The sequence below is a fragment of the Eutrigla gurnardus genome, assembly GCF_963514095.1.
Source record: "Eutrigla gurnardus genome assembly, chromosome: 4".
NCBI lineage: Eukaryota > Metazoa > Chordata > Actinopteri > Perciformes > Triglidae > Eutrigla > Eutrigla gurnardus.
This window is the reverse complement of record NC_139918.1, coordinates 8,901,578-8,916,753: the sequence shown is the minus strand read 5'-3', so window position 1 is coordinate 8,916,753 and position 15,176 is coordinate 8,901,578. Positions and strand designations below refer to the sequence as shown.

At 43.5% G+C, this 15,176-nt stretch overlaps 2 protein-coding genes across 8 annotated transcripts in view; one reads left to right on the top strand and one right to left on the bottom strand.

Moving 5' to 3' along the window:
• Positions 1–6,063, top strand: part of LOC311013004 (disks large homolog 1-like) — a 128,615-nt gene extending 122,552 nt beyond the window's left edge. Inside the window, 7 exon segments of the mRNA XM_084008866.1 lie at positions 827–868; positions 1,710–1,760; positions 2,024–2,125; positions 2,228–2,400; positions 2,627–2,736; positions 2,812–2,903; positions 4,052–6,063. Of these exon segments, the coding sequence (XP_083864992.1) occupies positions 827–868; positions 1,710–1,760; positions 2,024–2,125; positions 2,228–2,400; positions 2,627–2,736; positions 2,812–2,903; positions 4,052–4,158 (677 nt within the window). The 3' untranslated portion in view covers positions 4,159–6,063.
• A 2,327-nt stretch (positions 6,064–8,390) lies between these two features.
• The window catches only part of rasal2 (RAS protein activator like 2), a 75,975-nt gene continuing 69,189 nt past the window's right edge, over positions 8,391–15,176 (bottom strand). For 5 of the 7 annotated variants that reach the window (XM_084008189.1, XM_084008186.1, XM_084008187.1 and 2 more), the window contains 5 exons: positions 14,179–15,139; positions 13,768–13,944; positions 13,249–13,451; positions 13,012–13,099; positions 8,391–9,081 (listed from right to left, as the gene is read on the bottom strand). In XM_084008189.1, the coding sequence (XP_083864315.1) occupies positions 8,914–9,081; positions 13,012–13,099; positions 13,249–13,451; positions 13,768–13,944; positions 14,179–15,139 (1,597 nt within the window). In that variant the 3' untranslated portion in view covers positions 8,391–8,913. Of the gene's footprint in view, positions 9,082–10,206; positions 12,228–13,011; positions 13,100–13,248; positions 13,452–13,767; positions 13,945–14,178; positions 15,140–15,176 lie in introns of those variants that run through there. The other 2 variants (XR_014597057.1, XM_084008188.1) reach the window with 2 other exon arrangements.

Genomic DNA, 15,176 nt, shown 5'->3' with positions numbered 1-15,176 from the left:
ATATATATATATGTATATATATATACACATATATATATGTATATATATATATACATATATATATATGCTATATTTTCCTCATGTTTAGATATTCTACACAAAACGTTGAATTTCTTCCAAATGTGAACTTGGAGCTGCAGAGCTGTAAATAAATCAGTGTTTTTCTTTGTGCTGCACCATCTCTTGGTTTAACAGGATAAAACCACTGAAGGCATTAATATTCACACACATTGAAAACATTAAAGCTTGCATTAAAATAAGATACTCCCACACATGTTTAGCCTGAGTGATAAATGTATTGATTTCTGTTTATCAACAAATTCATTGACTTTTAATTTCAGAGAATTAGATTTGTTTTCTCATAAATTCATGACTTTAATATCAGAGTTTGATATTTCGCCCCTGAAATGTCCGACTTGAATCTATGAATCTATTCTGTGATCCTGTGTGTTATTCATGTTTCCCTCCAGTGGCCTAACATGCCTGTAGACGTTCATCCATATCACTCAGTTCTCATGAACACACAGTAGGATGGACACGCTGATAATCACTTTATGCATATTATATTACTTTGTGTAATATAATAATACAATTCATGATTTTTTTTAAATGTATGTATTAATGATTACATGTGGAAGCATTCTGGAGAACTTTTATGTGTAACATGTAAAATCCCGTCCGTCCTGAAGGTTAATCTCTGTTTGATATTATTCTGTGATTGTTCTGCTGCTGTTGAACATGTCGAGTCCTCTGGTGTATCCTAGCTACGAGTGCAAAGCATTATGGATGCGATGCCCCCTGACCCCGTGTTTTGTTGTGATTGCAGAACACGTGACCTCTAACGCCAGTGACAGTGAAAGCAGCTACAGTAAGTGTGACACGCCGTCGATGGCGATCACTCCACAACTATCAGTCTGCTCACCGTTAACGCCCTGATGCCATTGATCAGCACAGACTGCTGATTGGCCAACAACAGCATGACCTCACATCCACACACAGTGTCTCCCCCTCCTGTCTGCCAGGCTGGTGAAGCTCCTAACGGCTGCATGCGCTCTGAGTTTATTCATCTCATTAATATACATGGAAGTCTTCCACGCCTCTTAGTTTGTCTTGTTACCATTAAACCTGTAATGAATGGCATCATCTCCTTCAATGTCCAAGAAAAGATGGATGTTCTCTTCAGAAGTAAAGTAAACGTGCATTTCTCTGATTAAAGCTGACAGAAGTTATCCACAAGTTCAATACTTTTGGTGTGTGTGTGTGTGTGTGTGTGTGTGTGTGTGTGTGTGTGTGTGTGTGTGTGTGTGTGTGTGTGTGTGTGTGTGTGTGTGTGTGTGTGTGTGTGTGTGTGTGTGTGTGTGTGTGTGTGTGTGTGTGTGTGTGTGTGTGTGTGTGTGTGTGTACTTCTCCGATGTCAGCTGGGATCGGCTCCCTATTTAAAACTATTTTCCTATTTGTGTTCAAAGTCATAGTAAAGTAAACGTAATTATACAGAGTAGCAGAAAATACGGATCCTTTCCAACACCACTCATTTGTCCTGATTCTGTGTAAACACCTGAACACAACATGAAGCTGTGAACAGTCCGGTTGGTTCTATGAATCTAGTGATGTTCCAGCTGGATCCTCCAGGAACCGACAGTAACTGATCTGTGATGTTAGCCTCCTCCTCCTCCTCCTCCTCCTCCTCACTCAGCTGCTCTGTGTTGCAGGAGGCCCGGAGGAGTACGTGCTGTCCTACGAGCCCGTCTCCCAGCAGGAAGGTACGTGGTTGGATGAACACGGTTCAGTTAACTAAAGCCTTCAAAGCAGCATTTAGATCATTTAAGAGAGAAAAAGAAACTGTTTTTGTTTTGTTTTTTAGAAAAAAATATGAATTACTTAAAGTTTTAATATTCACAAGTATTGAATACATTTAAGCTTGATTGCAAATGAATTATGTCCAAACATTTAGTTTTTTACACGGAGTGCTTTTCCTCATGTGACATCAGCTGTGATCACTTCCTGTCCCCCTCCTCCCTGACAGTGAACTACACCCGTCCCGTCATCATCCTCGGCCCCATGAAGGATCGCATCAACGACGACTTAATCTCCGAGTTCCCCGACAAATTTGGTTCCTGCGTCCCCCGTGAGTCCACGCAGATATCCGTCTCAGTGAGAATGCTTCGGGACGCGTCCCTTCATTGTCCAACCCTGAACCCATGAATGTTCACGCTGCCCCCCCCCTCAGATACGACCCGGCCCAAGCGGGACTACGAGGTGGACGGCAGGGATTACCACTTTGTGGTGTCCAGGGAGCAGATGGAGAAGGACATCCAGGACCACAGGTTCATCGAGGCGGGCCAGTACAACAACCACCTGTATGGGACCAGCGTGCAGTCGGTCCGCGAGGTGGCCGAGAAGGTAGCAGCACCGTCTTCTACAGCTGACTCAGGGACAGCAAACCATGCCTCAGTGCACATTTAAAACAAGCATCAACAATGTGTGTAATGATATCGTCTTAAAGGGATGCTACACCCACAAAGTGATTATTTGTCACTCTGTTACCGTTTTGAAACGTCCACCTTGCTGTCTGAAACAGCGGTTTGGTGGGCTTGAACAGGAATGCTGTTTGTTCCTCTGGTTTCAGGGTAAACACTGTATCCTGGACGTGTCGGGGAACGCCATCAAGAGACTCCAGCTGGCTCAGCTCCATCCCATCGCCATCTTCATCAAGCCCAAATCGGTGGAGAACATCATGTGAGTCCGGTTCCCGGGAAGGTCGGCACGGTGACGATGCCGGCCAGACTTGACTGAGTGTGTTTGCTCCTGCAGGGAGATGAACAAGCGTCTGACGGAGGAGCAGGGCAGGAAAACCTTCGACAGGGCCACCAAGCTGGAGCAGGAGTTCACCGAGCATTTCACAGGTGAGACGGCGCCACCTGCTGTCCACCAGGCGAACTCTGACCTCACAAACACCAGACAGAACCTCACGTTCCCTTCAGTCGTCCTCTTGAAGCTTTAGTCCAAGACGGCTGTAAACACGTAGATCAGACACGCTTGAAGCGGCCTACATTTTAGACACAACTCCATCAAATATAATATATTTTACTGTATATTATACTTGTTCATCGTTTTAAAGTTACTACAAGTATTTTGAAGTGGTCATGAACCTGTTTCTGTTGCACACTCATAAACATAAACATAAGACACAGACCGGCTGCAGGAAGGAGACGCTTTCTAAAGGACATTACCGCTTTTGGCCACAGAGGCCGCCAAAATCACCGTAGAATGAAAGTTGCTTGTAAATATGGAGAACTTTATGAGCTCTGCCGGAATTGAAACTAGAGAGGAAGAGGTTTTATCAGGCGTTGATGTGAAATAGAGACGCTAAGTCGCCGAGTTCTCAGTCTGAAGGCCTTCCACACTGACAAACAAGGAAATGCCTGGGAATATTTTTGCATCAAAACTATTCAGCAATCCAATTTGCAACAATTGCAATTGGTAGGAGGGGGTGTGTTCAGCCCTGAGCAGCGTCTGGCAGGCAGAGGACCAGATACCAAGATCCTATTGGCCCAAATCAGCATCTGGTGTACAGTTCTACTGTGTATGTGGAGGCTTTTATTGTGAAAGCAAAGAACAGAAGAAGTGTACCTGCGCTGCCGTTGTCAAGGTTGAAAGGAGAGTCTGGGTTTAGAATACAGAGCTCCGTGGTGTTACACTATAGTTTAAATATGTCCCTTCCTCACAACGTGATTGGTTGAAGCCTTAATTCAGGGTTAAAGCTTGGAATAATAGTTAAAAGTATGCTTTTTGCCACATAATGCTTAAATACTCGACACACATTCTTACGTTCTCTATGAAAACAAATAGAATAGAGATATATCGACGTGCCAAATAAGAGTTTTCCATCAAACTGAGACTTTCTTAATGTACAAAATGATCTTTTAAATTGACAGTATGTATAATTCAAGTCTGCGCTGCCTCCCGTACGTAAAGGCGGCGTCGTAGCGCTGAAGCTCTCTACTCGTTCATGGATACGTGAATCTCTTCTGATTGTGTTCTTTCCTTGCAGCCATCGTTCAGGGCGACACTCTGGAGGAGATCTACGATCAGGTGAAGCAGATCATCGAGGAGCAGTCGGGTCCGTTCATCTGGGTTCAGTCCAGGGAGAAGTTATGAGGATCAAACTCTGTCTGCTCCATCGCTCTTTAGATTATTCAGTTTGCTTTATTTTGAAAGGAAAGTCACCCTGCAGACCCCCCCTCCCCCCGACCAGAGTGTTGTTTTATTTTGTATTTCGTGGCCAGAATAAGACTCCATTGTTGGGTTTCCTGACCAGCAGAGTAAAGCACACAGGAAGTTTGATGACATCACACTCAACGCGGTACTGCTCCTTAATGTTTAAGGGAGGCGACGACGACGACGACATGAAAGACATGAAAGAGGAGAGTAGAAACAATGGACGAAGATCTTTCTGTTGTGGGTTTTTTCACCCTTTTTTCGTCTTGTAAGGTAAGACGGAGGGACGTCTCTCAGGCAGCGTTGGTCGGTCCGGACGGACGCGGAGACACACAAAGCAAAACTTTGCACGTTTGAGCTTTAACAGCATGTCAGTTAATACCGTTTATTTGGCATCGGCCCGTCTGACGTCACAGCTTTTCTGCTTCCGTTCTGCAGTTTTTTTTTTACACTTGTTTAGTTCGATCTTTTTTGTTTCTCTCCTCGCTGCTGCAGGATGTTTGTCAGGACGCTCTGCAGGGTTCCTGCTCTGCTGCTAGGGGGCGCTGTGAAGGCTTTTACAGATTAAAACACCTTGTTGGGATTAACTCACTCACTTTAACAGAATAATCCATTCTCTTCATTTAATGAATTCTGATTTTATTGCTGAATATTTTTAGACATTTAGTTTGACCCTCATTTGATGAGGTCAAAGGTCACAGCGTTCATTATTCTTCAGACGCTGCAAAAAACATCTCGTCATTTTCTGTGTGAAGGAATCTAAAGCCTTGTTTTCTTATTGTGAAGAAAATACTTTGTCATATCACAGCATTAAATTCATAAAATAATAATATTTATAATCATGAGAAACAATTTAAAGACCTCTTAATTCCACGGAAGTTATTATAATAACAGGAAAACATTTCATCATTACCAACATTTCATTTCTTAATATGAGGAAAACAATGAAACTCATGATTACTTGAATATTATCTCATAATTACAAGGAAACTGTACAGAAATCAATACATATAACAAACATCTATAATAAACACATTACAGGATAATGATCTAATAACACAAGAAAAATCATTTTGATCGCTTTTAATAATTTATTTTTTTAAATTATTAGATGAAATTTATTGTATAATATACTTTTTATTTCATGCATTGAAATGGATTCAATTTAAATTGTATTTATTTCATTGAATACATTTTTATGAATGAATGTGTTAATATTATGAAATACAAAACATAATATGTACAAATATATAATTGAGAAAACTTGCAGTTTTCTTGTATCTCATGACTTGATTGGTCTTTAATGAAATGAACGAGGGTCATTGAATGCATCCTGGAATATTCTCTTCATCCTAATGAAACGAGTCTTTAGAGGCAGAATGACTGACGAGATGTTTTCCATTCATTGAACTGATATTTCATGTTTATTGATCCGAACGGCTCCTCCTGGTGACCCGGGCTTGACCCCTCCAGACGTCCGTCAGCATCGTCGGTGTCTTACCATGAAACGATGTCGGTCATGTGATGCGCGGCGCGCGGAGACTCGCTGCCTCCTCCGGGCGCCGCAGGTTGTCCCGAACAGGCAGGTTATTATTGTACAATGAGATTTTGACAGATATTTAACCCTCGGTAAACTGCCTATTTTGTTATAATAAAAGTCTATATTGAACTTTACTTAAGCACTACTACTACAGGAATTATTTTCTTTGCATTGTTAATCATATATGAATAGAAAAGTATAAAGATATTTGAATATGAATATATATTTTTTTCTTTTTCTTTGATCACCACCTCCTCTGTCTTTTAATTTTCTTTTTTAAGCATAATAAAAACTTAACTAGAAAACAGGAAGTGTTGCAGTTTCTTCTTCCAGTCACGTTTGTTTGTTTGAATCAGCTGATCATGACCCGTTCAGACCAGAGCCAACGACAGGTTTCCAAGACTCCATGATCCAAAATCTAGATTCATATCAAATCCTTTAGTTTCTCTTTTTGAGAACACGCAGGTTCGTTTCCCGGTGGAGGAACTTCTCCATGTTTCGGCTCGTTTTAAACGGTAAATGGTTCGGTGTCTTGCTCAAGGACATCTGACTCAGAGACATAGTCCACCAGTCTTACAGCTCATCACCAGCTGTTCATCAAACGTGGGTGGGTTCGGTTTGTTAATACCTTCCTGATATTTCACCGGGGTCGAAGGTTCGTTACATGTTAGTATTTTTATGTATGTTGGTATCTATAAATATATGACAGTATATCAAAGTACACACCGATCAGCCATAACATTTGACTTGACTTTGACAAGAGCCAGACTGTGATGCTAGACGACCGGGTCACAGTGACTCCAGAACTGCAGCTCTTGTGGGTGTTCCCGGGTCCAAGGAACAAAACCCCTGAACCAGCAACAGGGTCACGGCCGGCCGAGGCTCACTGAGGGGGGAGGGAAGGCTGGCCTGTGTGGTCCGATCCTCAAACTGCAGAAGAAGTTCATGCTGGTTCTGACAGAAAGGTGTCGGAACACAGTGCATCGCAGTTTGTTGGGTATGGAGCTGCGTAGTCGCAGACCGGTCAGGGTCCCATGCTGACCCATCCACAGACCAGTCAGGGTCCCATGCTGACCCATCCACAGACCAGTCAGGGTCCCATGCTGACCCCTGGGTCCTGACGGAGTTGAGGTCCCAGAGGCTCGCCTGCAGTTCCATCTACCACCAAAGAGGCCACTATAAGCAACGTATCTCAAATCTTCTGGACTGCCACATCGGGACTCTTTGAGGACACCGATGTTCCCGTTCTGGAGAACGAGGTCGGCTGGAGAGTTAAAGGAGACGTTAATATCTCTCAACAGAGGAGCTGGTTTAATCTGACACATACAGACCTCAGATCAGTCCCTAGAAAACCAACAACCATCAACACCCATGTGACCCGGACGACTCTCATGGTGGCTGGTTGGGCCAACGACTGTCAGGTGACCCATCAACACCCATGTGACCAGTTCAACCAATGGCACGCGCCCACCAACATGCTGCTGACTTTAGTCTGTATGTTTGTAATGAGATGAGACTGAACGAGCTGAAAGACGAAATGAGACGTGATAACAACAATAATAGTAATAAATTATAGAGTGCTTTTCATGTTATTCACTCAGTCATTCATTCATTCATTCAGTCATTTTACGGTTAAAATACAGTGAAATTACTTTTTTAAACATATGTATCATGAGTTTTATTACATATGTATTTTTTTCCTCTTTTTTCAACATAATATCCAACTATTATTACTTTTTTCACTAGAAACTATACTGCCTATACTTTTTTCGATATTGGAGTAAAAAGTAGAAGTACCTGAAACCTGAATTAACTTCACTATGGATCAAAGTGATCATGGTTTTAATATTTCTCTTCTAATTTTGATCTTAAAAACATAAATTAATTTAAAGTTTTGTAACCTTTTCAGTCAAGTCTATATATATATATGTATATACGTATATACATATATATATATATATATATATATGTATATACGTATATACATATATATATATATATATATATATATATGTATATACGTATATACATATATATATATATATATATATATATATATATATATATATATATATATATATATATATATATACGTATATACATATATATATATATATATATATATATGTATATACGTATATACATATACATACATATATATATATATATATATATATATATATATATATATATATATATATATATATATATATATATATATATATATATATATATATATATATATATATATATATATATATATATATATATATATATATATATATATATATATATATACTGCAAAATGAGAGCCTTTATATCAGCTTTCATACTTGACCAAACTGTCTCACTTTAGGAACTTTTGAACAGAATGGTCATAGTCTGGGACACGTCGATGATTAGCATGATTCATATTAATACATTGCAAACACAAACAGAGAGAACAGCATGTATTTGCTCCATAGAAAGATAGTGGTTGGAAATAGTCAGACTACAGATTAGAGTCTATATAGAAGCTGTAGAGACTGGATTGTGGTTTTAAGGACTTTCAACGGTCTTTAGTTTAACAGTTAAATGCAGACTTAAAGGAGCGTTGTAGCGTTTCCATGGAGACAACAGAAACAAGAGCACATTCAAACTTTCAGGCAGCTTTTATTCTCAAGGTGGGACAGCAGACAGGTGTGTGACCTTTGACCCTGATCCAACAGGCATCTGTTCAGTAGATCATCAACAAGGAGACGATGTAGAGGAATAAATTAAAAACCCCAAAAACAACTCGTCAGGTAAAAAAACAAACAAAAAGCTCCACTCTAAAGAATAAAAGTCAACTTCAGCCTCGAACAAAAATTCAAATAAAAACTATTAAAAAAAAATGGTTAGAAAACTTGAGTGCGTTTTAGTTTTTGGTTTGTTTCTTCCTCACTGTGCTTCTGTGACACACACACACACACACACACACACACACACACACACACACACACACACACACACACACACACACACACACACACACACACACTCTGTACACTGAACAGATCAAACCATCAGTATTTACACTCCTATTTATAGATTCTCTCTGTGATCGTTCGCAGTGCTGCAGCTTGGAGATTGGTCGGCCAATCAGAAGCTGCTGTTCTTGAGGATTGCTCGGCCAATCAGCAGCTGCTGTTCTTGAACTCTCCGTTCTCAGTGATGGACAGCTTGGTGGGGTTGCTGGGTGACAGGCCGTTGCGGAGGTTCGGCGTGCTGTAGCGCTCCTTCACCTGAGTCAGCGCCGCCATCAGCCGCGAGTTCGCCGCATCCAGGGACACGATCTGCTTCTCCTGATTGGATAGAGACGGAGAGGGGGCGGGGCAGAGAGTCAGACCGACGGGTATGAAATCAGACCAATGAGAACAGAAAGAATGGCGGTCTCGCTGTCGGGTTAAAAGCACAAAATCTGACATTTCAAGAGATTCAATTCCAAAGGTTTGAAAAAGACAAAAGTAATATCATCTTAATTCACATCATCTAGAAATCGACAGTGTGAGAGAGATGATGAAGTCATCCATTCATTTTAAAAACTAAACTCCTGAACACAACTTTATCTTAAATAGAGGTTTAAAAAACATTTCAATTGTTTATAAAATTTGAAATCAAGTACATTTTGCGTAAATTTACACAATAATGTGAAAAAATGTACATATTTGTTTAAGGTGGTACTGAAGATAAATTAATTCATGTTTTTGGGAGATTTTAAGGGATTCTTATTCTTATTATTAAAGTTTCATTGGTAGCGATTAAATGTCTAAATGAATAAGTTGAAATACATTTCTGTGGCTTTAAAATCCTTCTTCTACATTCTAACCATGAAGGGATTTTAGTGTAAAAACTGGACAACTCATGGATCATTAAAATGTGGGTTTAATAAAGCATTATTTCTGGGATTCAAAAAGACCTTAACATTGATCAAACGTCTCAGATTTGATTTGAACTTTAATTCAGAAATCCTGCATGAAGTCGGGGATCGGGCCGTCGTGTTGTTGGTCCAGTTTAAGAGCAGATACATCATTCATGTCTTTGTTTTTTATTTTCTATTCTTTCATTTATATTTCTGTATGTGTTCATGTATGTATGTATATGTTTGTATGTGGACATGTTGGTGTGTATGTGTGCGTGGTTTAGGTGTCTATGTATGTGTGTATATGTATGTATGTATGTATATTATTATACATTTGTTTAATTATTTTTATTATTATAATATTTTTTTAAAGAAAAAGAAAATGATGTATTCATGTTGTGCTGTATTATAATAATACTAATACTAATACTACTACTACTAATAATAATAATAATAAAGATGAATCAAATGTACTCATTTTTCTTTCAAATTTTTAATTGAAATCGAAATCTTACTATATCACAAAGCATTAATAAAGCACCTCCATTAATTATCCATTTAAAACGTGTTAATGCTGTATTCATTATTCCATTCTGGTTCCAAACTAAAGGAGTTTGTCTTCACAGAGGTGATGTGTCTTTGACCCGACAGATGAAACTGTAGAAAACATCCAGAGGAAACGACGGCAGCAGCAGAAATCCAAACAGCCAAAACAACCAGAATGAAAACAAAGAGAACGTGAGGCTGAAGCTGCAGTTTTTCAGCAGGAAGTCAAACTGGCTTTTTGAATCACCTGCTCAGAAACCGACACCAGGAAGAACCAGAGTGAACCTGAACGCTTCTCTACTTTCTGTCCACTCGTGTCTTTTTAAAAGCCAGTGTGGGGGAGGGGGGGTGGGGGGGGGGGGGGGGGGGTGGGCAGCCAAACAGAAATAAAACTAGCACAGAGCGCCAAACACCAAAACACCAGCAGCTGATATGAGACGCGTAAATGTGAGTTTAATAGACTGAAGGTGTAAATATGAATCCCTTCTGAGGATCTGAACTCTGCTGACGCCGTTACAGACCGGGTCTGTTAGTCTGGAGTCTGTTAGTCCGTCTCCAAGACAACAAGCAACGGCTATTAAAAGGATGGTTTTCTGAACCAAGTCTGGACGGATGGCAGCTACGCTAACACTGGAACATGGTTTGGACCTCAGACAGTCTGTGGTTTCTCCACATAGTCTGGTCTGGTCTCTGGACTCATGTGGGCTACTATCTAGACCTCTGGGGGACCACAGACAGTCTCTGGTTTCTCCACATAGTTTGGTCTGGTCCCTGGACTCATGTGGACTACTATCTAGACCTCTGGGGGACCACAGACAGTCTCTGGTTTCTCCACATAATCTGGTCTGGTCTCTGGACTCATGTGGACTACTATCTAGACCTCTGGGGGACCACAGACTAATGTTGCTGATTTCCCTGGTTCATCTGTTCCTGTGTTGAACAGACATGGTGTTTGATGAACACGTGTTAGTCCTCACTGACACCATGTGTTATCTTTACACAGCCGTATCAAAAGGACCAAACCAGGGTCACATGGTCCATCGGTAACACCGGCACCTGGTCCCATAAACCAGAGGTGAGGTGAATCAGGGAGGCTGACCTCCACTAAAGGACACACTGTGTGTTGTAGGAGGAATGGCGTTCTGAAGGTTGGATTTGACACCTTTAACTTCAGCTGCTCATCCTATTGTCGGATCAGCGATCGGCTGGTTTGTGAGAGACCATAGAAATAGAATAGAGTAGAGCAGCACTCAACTGTTTCAGTGCTCATTTGACTAGTTTTGAGTTGGTCGTCATGGTGACAACACACGCCAATGGGGCCAGAGAGTGACGACGGCTCCGGAGACGGGTTTGTGCCGAGTCAGCGAGGTATCTGTGCTGAGGCAGAAGTAGCACGCTAGCTGAACAAAGTTGTGATCCGCCACATCAGAGGTGTTTCCTCGGTGATACGAGTGAGTCCACAACTTCACGTCAGTCGGTCCTGCTACAATGGTTGCTATGGCAACGGTACACATAAACATGGCCGTGACTTTGATCGTCATGCTTTGTTGATTTGAATATGAATATCCCTTCTCCTTCTATTTGATCCCGTGCTCGCTGCACCACGTGGTCATGAGACTGAAACAGTTTAAATGTACATTCATTTAACATTAAAATGAAAGCCATCGTTTAAATGATGATTCATATGAATTGGATTTCCACTCAGTGTCCAGTTCATGACTGAAGGTCCACCCAGCTCCATAGAGAAAGACTAGAAACACCAGTTCAACATCTGGAAAAACACATCTTCACTACGAGACTGTTCCTGGGTCAGTTAAAGCTTCAGCAGGTTTCCCTTATGAACTGGCCACTGAGCGAAAACTACATCAACGACGCTCTGAATGCTGGGTAATAAACATGGCATATCTGCTCTGTGATGACTACTCAGGTGTGTTGGCGCATCTTTTTTTGTCTTCTTCTAGAAACAGCGTGGTGAGGGTGAGGGAGGGGGCGGGGCTACAGTCACTACTTGCCTGATTGGTTTATTTCACATCCGTTACTGACCTGAAATCAGTGAAGAGACGATGAGAGAACAAGAACTAAAAGTCAAGCTCACAGAATGCAGCTGGTTTTGTCTCTGAGGACCATCAACGCTGCTGAACAGGAGACGGTTCATGTTCAGAGTACACTGATTTACTATGTTGCCAAAAGTATTCGCTCACCTGCCTCGACTCGCATATGAACTTCAGTGACATGAGGCGTGTGTTTATGGGACTTTTTAACCATTCTTCCAGGAACTGAACAAAGTTGGGAGCATGGAATTGTCCAACATCTCTTGGTCTGCTGAAGCATTCAGAGTTCCTTTCACTGGAACTAAGGGGCCAAGCCCAGCTCCTGAAGAACAACCCACACCATAATCCCCCTCCACCAAACTTTACACGTGGCCCAATGCAGTCAGACAAGTACCGTTGTCCTGGCAACCGCCAAACCCAGACTCATCCATCAGATATCCAGATGGAGAAGCGCGATTGGTCCCTCCAGAGAACGTCTCCACTGCTCTGAGTATATATATATATATATGTGTATATATAGATATATATATATCCTGGTACTGTGATAGGATGTGTATATATATATATATATATACACATCCTATCACAGTACCACGCTGGAATTCACTGAGCTCCTGAGAGCGACCCATTCTTTCACATGTTTGTAGAAACAGTCTGAATGCCGAGGTGCTGCTTTTATACACCTGTGGCCATGGAAGTGATTGAACACCTGATTTAGATTATTTGGATGGAGAGGGAATACTTTTGGCAATAAAGTGTATTTAATGAAGACGTACCTGAGCATCAATGATCTTCTGTTTGGCTTCAATCACGGCCTGCATCTCTGCGTGATCCCGCTTTAACTCCTCCTCCACCGCCATCAGCCTGCACACACACACATACACACACACACACACACACACACACACACACACACACACACACACACACACACACACAGTCTTATTTAGCCTTTTTATCTTTAATATTTGTTGTGTTTTTGTGTAAACGGCCCAGCGGGGTGGAGTGTGTACCTGCAGATGATGCTCTTCATCTGGCTGTCCTTCTCCTCCTGCTGCCTCCTCAGTCTCTCCTCGCTGTCCTCCAGGCGGTGTTTGTACTCCATCAGCAGCTTCTGCATCTGCTGCTCCTGAGCCAGCAGTCGCCGCTCGTACTCCTCCAGACGCCGCCCGGACACCCGCAGACGCTCCTTCAGCCGGGAGATCTCCAGCTCATACTGGAGGAGGAGGAGGAGGAGGACGGGTTAGTTAGCCGGGTGATGAACTACATTCACACCAAAGGAGCAGGAAACACCGTCGTTGTCAATGTGGAAACTTAAACTTGATTGAATGTATATCTTTTCATTGCTTCTGTGTGTCTTTTAACTGTACTTTACATTGTAAACTGTACATTATCTCATCATACTTGTCACATTCTGAGTGGTCACACCTGTAAACACCTGTCCAGGTGTGTGTGTGTGTGTGTGTGTGTGTGTGTGTGTGTGTGTGTGTGTGTGTGTGTGTGTGTGTGTGTATGTGTGTGTGTGTGTGTACCTTCTCAGTGTTTCCTCTCTCCTCCCTGACCCTCTCCCTTCCTTCCTCCCCCTCCTCCTCCTCGTACTGGCCGTTGTTGAGCACCCAAGCTGCTGTCCTCTCCACCGGAGACATCGCCACGGCATCCACCTCCACCTCCACCTCCACCTCCGCCGGGGACGGAGACGGAGACGCCACCTGCACACAAACCAGCGACATCATCACACATTTGTTTTCTTCTACATTTCTTTTGTTTAAATCTTGTTTAAATTTGATTTATTTCTATAAGCTGCTTATTTTACACCCAGTCCTCAGGTTTCTCACACATGAACATGCAGGTATTTAGAGTTCAATGACGTGACGCGTGTGAATCACGGTTATTCTAACCTCTTTTGTCATATAGATAACTTCCTGTCCCCGTGCATGCAGTACCTGCTGTGGCTGCTTGGTGGCGATCCTCGGGGGCGGAGTCATGTTCTCCACAGAGCAGGTGGCCTGCTGGCGGTTGGCGTGGCCGGGGGTGGGCTCCGTGTTGGCGCTGCTGCTGCTGCGTAGCGAGGCGCTGTGAGGGAGGCAGCGGGCTGTTCTGGCCACGCCCCCTCCTCTGCTCTGCTGCTCCACCTTGACGATGTGGGCGGTGCCTGCCGTTGTGCTTTGGCGGGGGATGGCGACGGCCGTGGCGGCCCCGGGCGGGAGGTCGGGGAGCGCGTGGCGGCGCGGCGTCGAACACTCGCTCTGTATGCTCCGCCTGCTGCCCGACTCATCCAGGCTGCTGTTGGACGGCGCGCGACCTTTGACCCCCACCTGGCTGCCGAAGTCGTCGGAGTTGCTGTGGCTGTTGTGGGAGCTCTCGGTGCTCAGGTTCTCCGAGCTGGAGTCCTGCCGCAGCGAGTGGGCGGAGCGCGTGGACAGGCTGTGGGCGGGGTTACTCAGGTGGTAGACGGGGTTCTGGAAGGACAGCGGCTGCAGGCTGCGCTGCTGGCTGAGCGACGCGTGCAGCGGCCGCCTCATCTGCGGCGCGCTCTGCGGCTGGCCATCTCTGGGGGGGGCTTTGGTGTGGTGCGGCCCCGGCTGTGGGGTGAGAGGGTTGGAGTGGGGGTAGTTGAGTGGAGGCGGGGCGTGTCCGATAGAGGCCTGGGAGCCCACCCTGCTGAGGCGGGGTGGGGCCTCGCGGTGCGGTGGCGAGCCTGTGGGGCCGTGAAGGCTCTGGGCGTCCTGCAGGTCCACCAGAGAGACGCTGCGACCGTTGGGCAGCAGGTTGTCCCGCTCCTCCTGGTCTGAGAAGCTGGTGTGGGTGGAGAGATGCTGCTCCACCAGCAGGGGGCGCTGACCCCGAACATAACCCTCCATCAGATCACCGACCGGAGACTGCAGGCTGCGAGCGTCGCTGTGGCTGCAGGAAGTGACACGTACAACAGGAGCAGGTCAAA